This window comes from Dipodomys ordii, unplaced genomic scaffold, assembly GCF_000151885.1.
Source record: "Dipodomys ordii isolate 6190 unplaced genomic scaffold, Dord_2.0 Scaffold22, whole genome shotgun sequence".
Taxonomy (NCBI): domain Eukaryota; kingdom Metazoa; phylum Chordata; class Mammalia; order Rodentia; family Heteromyidae; genus Dipodomys; species Dipodomys ordii.
In genome coordinates, this window is record NW_012267238.1 from 732,614 (window position 1) to 735,371 (window position 2,758).

The 2,758-nt window shown below is 40.7% G+C and overlaps 1 protein-coding gene across 1 annotated transcript; it reads right to left on the reverse strand.

Moving 5' to 3' along the window:
- Positions 1–255: 255 nt before the first annotated feature.
- LOC105983900 (olfactory receptor 51G2-like) lies at positions 256–1,215 on the reverse strand. Its single transcript, XM_013013933.1, has one exon. The coding sequence runs from the start codon at positions 1,213–1,215 to the stop codon at positions 256–258; it is 960 nt and encodes a 319-aa protein (XP_012869387.1).
- Positions 1,216–2,758: the final 1,543 nt, after the last annotated feature.

The following is a 2,758-nucleotide window of genomic DNA, read 5'->3' on the forward strand; positions in this document are numbered from 1 at the left end:
TTGAAGTTGTAATTTCCAAACTTGATGGAGAGTACTGTGAATAAAGGTTAAAACACTCCTCTGCAATTTATGAAGCCTATGTTGGGTCAAGCTCTCTTGTCCCAATTGACACCAACACTATTACTTACAGCCTCTTTTTGATGCTTGGTGGGCTCTAGTTCTACTTTTAGACTAGTCTTTTGTTGATGACTCTGTAGAATAGTTAGAGCAGACAGAATTACCACTGGTGCCATCCATTGCTTTCTTGAGATGTGCCTAGCACAAAGTGGAACCCATTTTCCGGGATGAAATCAGATGAAGGACTCCTTGACGGATCTGCTTGTTCTTCACACTGTAAATAATTGGGTTGAGCACTGGTGAAACCATTAAGTAGCTATGAGCCATAAAGATGTGAACAAAGGGAGATGAATGTTTGGCAAAGCGATGGACAATAGATAACCCTATCATGGGCACATACAGAATGAGCACAGCACAGATGTGGGATGCACAAGTGTTAAGTGCCTTAAGCCTGCCCTCTCGGGATGCGATTCTTAACACTGAGTGGAGGATGAAAATGTAAGATACTAAAATTCCCAGAGAGTCCATACCCCACAGCATACTAATCACAATCATCCCATAAATGACATTAAATCTGATGTCAGCACAGGCCAGGCGGATTATGTCCTGGTGCAGACAGTAGGAATGAGAAAGGACATGGGAGTGACAGAAGGAAAAAAAAGCCAGACGAACAAGAAGTGGAATTAGTGGAATAGCACTTCGAAGCAGGGCTGCAATTCCAATCTTGGCAATCAGTTTTGGGGTGAGAATGGTAGCATATCGCAGGGGGTGGCAGATAGCCACATACCTGTCAAGGGCCATGGCCAAGAGCACAGATGATTCAGTGAAGGAGAAAGTGTGAATCAAAAACATTTGGACCACACAGACACTGAAGGGGATCTCCCTAGAAATGGACCACAACACCCTAAAAAGGGATATCATTGGGGTCAAAGACATGGCCATGTCTGTGAGAGAGAGCATAGCAAGGAAGTAGTACATGGGCTCATGGAGCCTGGAGTCAGTCCGGACAATATATAGGATGGAGCAATTGCCTGTTATCCCAACCAGATAGAGGAAGCAGAATGGGATGGAAATCCAGTGGTGATATTCTTCATAGCCTGGGATCCCGGTGAGGTAGAAGGTGGAGGACAGTGCACTGCTGGAGTTTGAGGCTGCCATAGAGTGGATAGTTTGACCACAGTCCAGCTCCACAGACATACTCTAGTGAGACACTGTCTGCTTCATGGTGGGGAAGGGGTAAGAGAAAAAAAGGAAACAACAACTTCATTGGCTTAGCTCAAATCACTCCTTAATCTATCCCCCTCATTCCTGCTTCATCTTCTCCCTTTCATTGTTGGTGTTTGTCAATTTGGTAACCAGGATCAGATTTTTATATTTTTTATTATAAAGATACTGTAGAGAGGGGTTACAGTTACATGAGTAAGGTAGTGAGTACATTTGTACGATGTGATTTTTTTTTGTTTTTCTTGTTTGTTCTTCCCCCATGGTATAACCCCTGTTTTCACTCTATTTGATCAGTGCCCTGCATTTTGCATATACATTTTTCTAATTTGGGGAGGGGAAGGGAAATAACAAAAATCAGGATCATAACTTTTGACTCCCAATTCAAATTCATTCCTCTTTGGTCAAGAGAAACATCCTGTATTAAGAAAGATGAGTTGTTCTTCACCATACCACTTGTACATCATTTGCTAAGGAACTGCTAATGTAAGAATTAGCAACCTATGGAATGGATTATTTCCCAAAACAAGAAAATATGTTAGCATCTTCTTGTAAGATTTTCATTGTTGGAGAATGTCAATTCCCTTTTAATCTCCTTAAGCCTCGAGTGAATAAATTCTAGGTATTTGTTTCATAGTTATAATTTTCTAGGAAATTAAACCAGAATTTGAACATGCAAATTCCAATGTATATCCAGTCTTTCTGATTCTTTATAATACCAGATTCGATCCATATATTCTGTAAGTCAATATCCCCTTTCCTTGCTATCTTCCTCCCTCTGACAACCTCATAATAATCCCAAATCCCTCTTACTATTTCTCATAACTCTTATGTGGATTCCTTTACAGTGTCATTCATGATCAAAATACAGAAATCTGCTTCTTTTACACTTCACTGACTAATTAGCTCTGACCACTTCTCTGACTTTATATATTTTGTTCTTCATGTCTAAAAAGGTATAAACATGAGGTCTAATTGAGATATGTGACCTTGCAGTCAGTGTGAACCATACTTATGTCAATACATTTATTTCAAAGTTTAAGGACTAATTTGCTCACTATCTCCTTCTTAGTGGTGTTTCTCTGGCTCTGCAGTCACATCAGCCTACATTATATTCTGATTCCAATGTTGCACACTTTGTTTTTGTTTTGTTGTTTTTGTTTTTTTGGTACCAGTATTGGAGGTTGAAATCAAAGCCTGTGCTGCTGCCCTCTAGCTTTTCATTGAAGGCTAGCATTCTACTACTTGAGCCAAAGCTCTACTTCCGGCTTCTTGGTGATTAATTGGAGATAAGAGTCTCACTGAAAAGGAGGAAGTAACAATGCTTGATAAGAAATGTACTCATGGGCTGAGAAGTTGGCTCAGTGGTAGAGTGCTTGCCTTGCATGCATGAGGCCCTGGATTTGATTCCTCAGCACCACATAAGCAAAAAGAAAAAAGCCGGAAGTGGTGCTGTGGCTCAAGTGGTAGAGCGCTAGCC

Bases quoted from the DNA above. Each gene is read 5' to 3' on its own strand.
- LOC105983900 (XM_013013933.1), bottom strand. From the start codon at position 1,215: ATGGCAGCCTCAAACTCCAGCAGTGCACTGTCCTCCACCTTCTACCTC.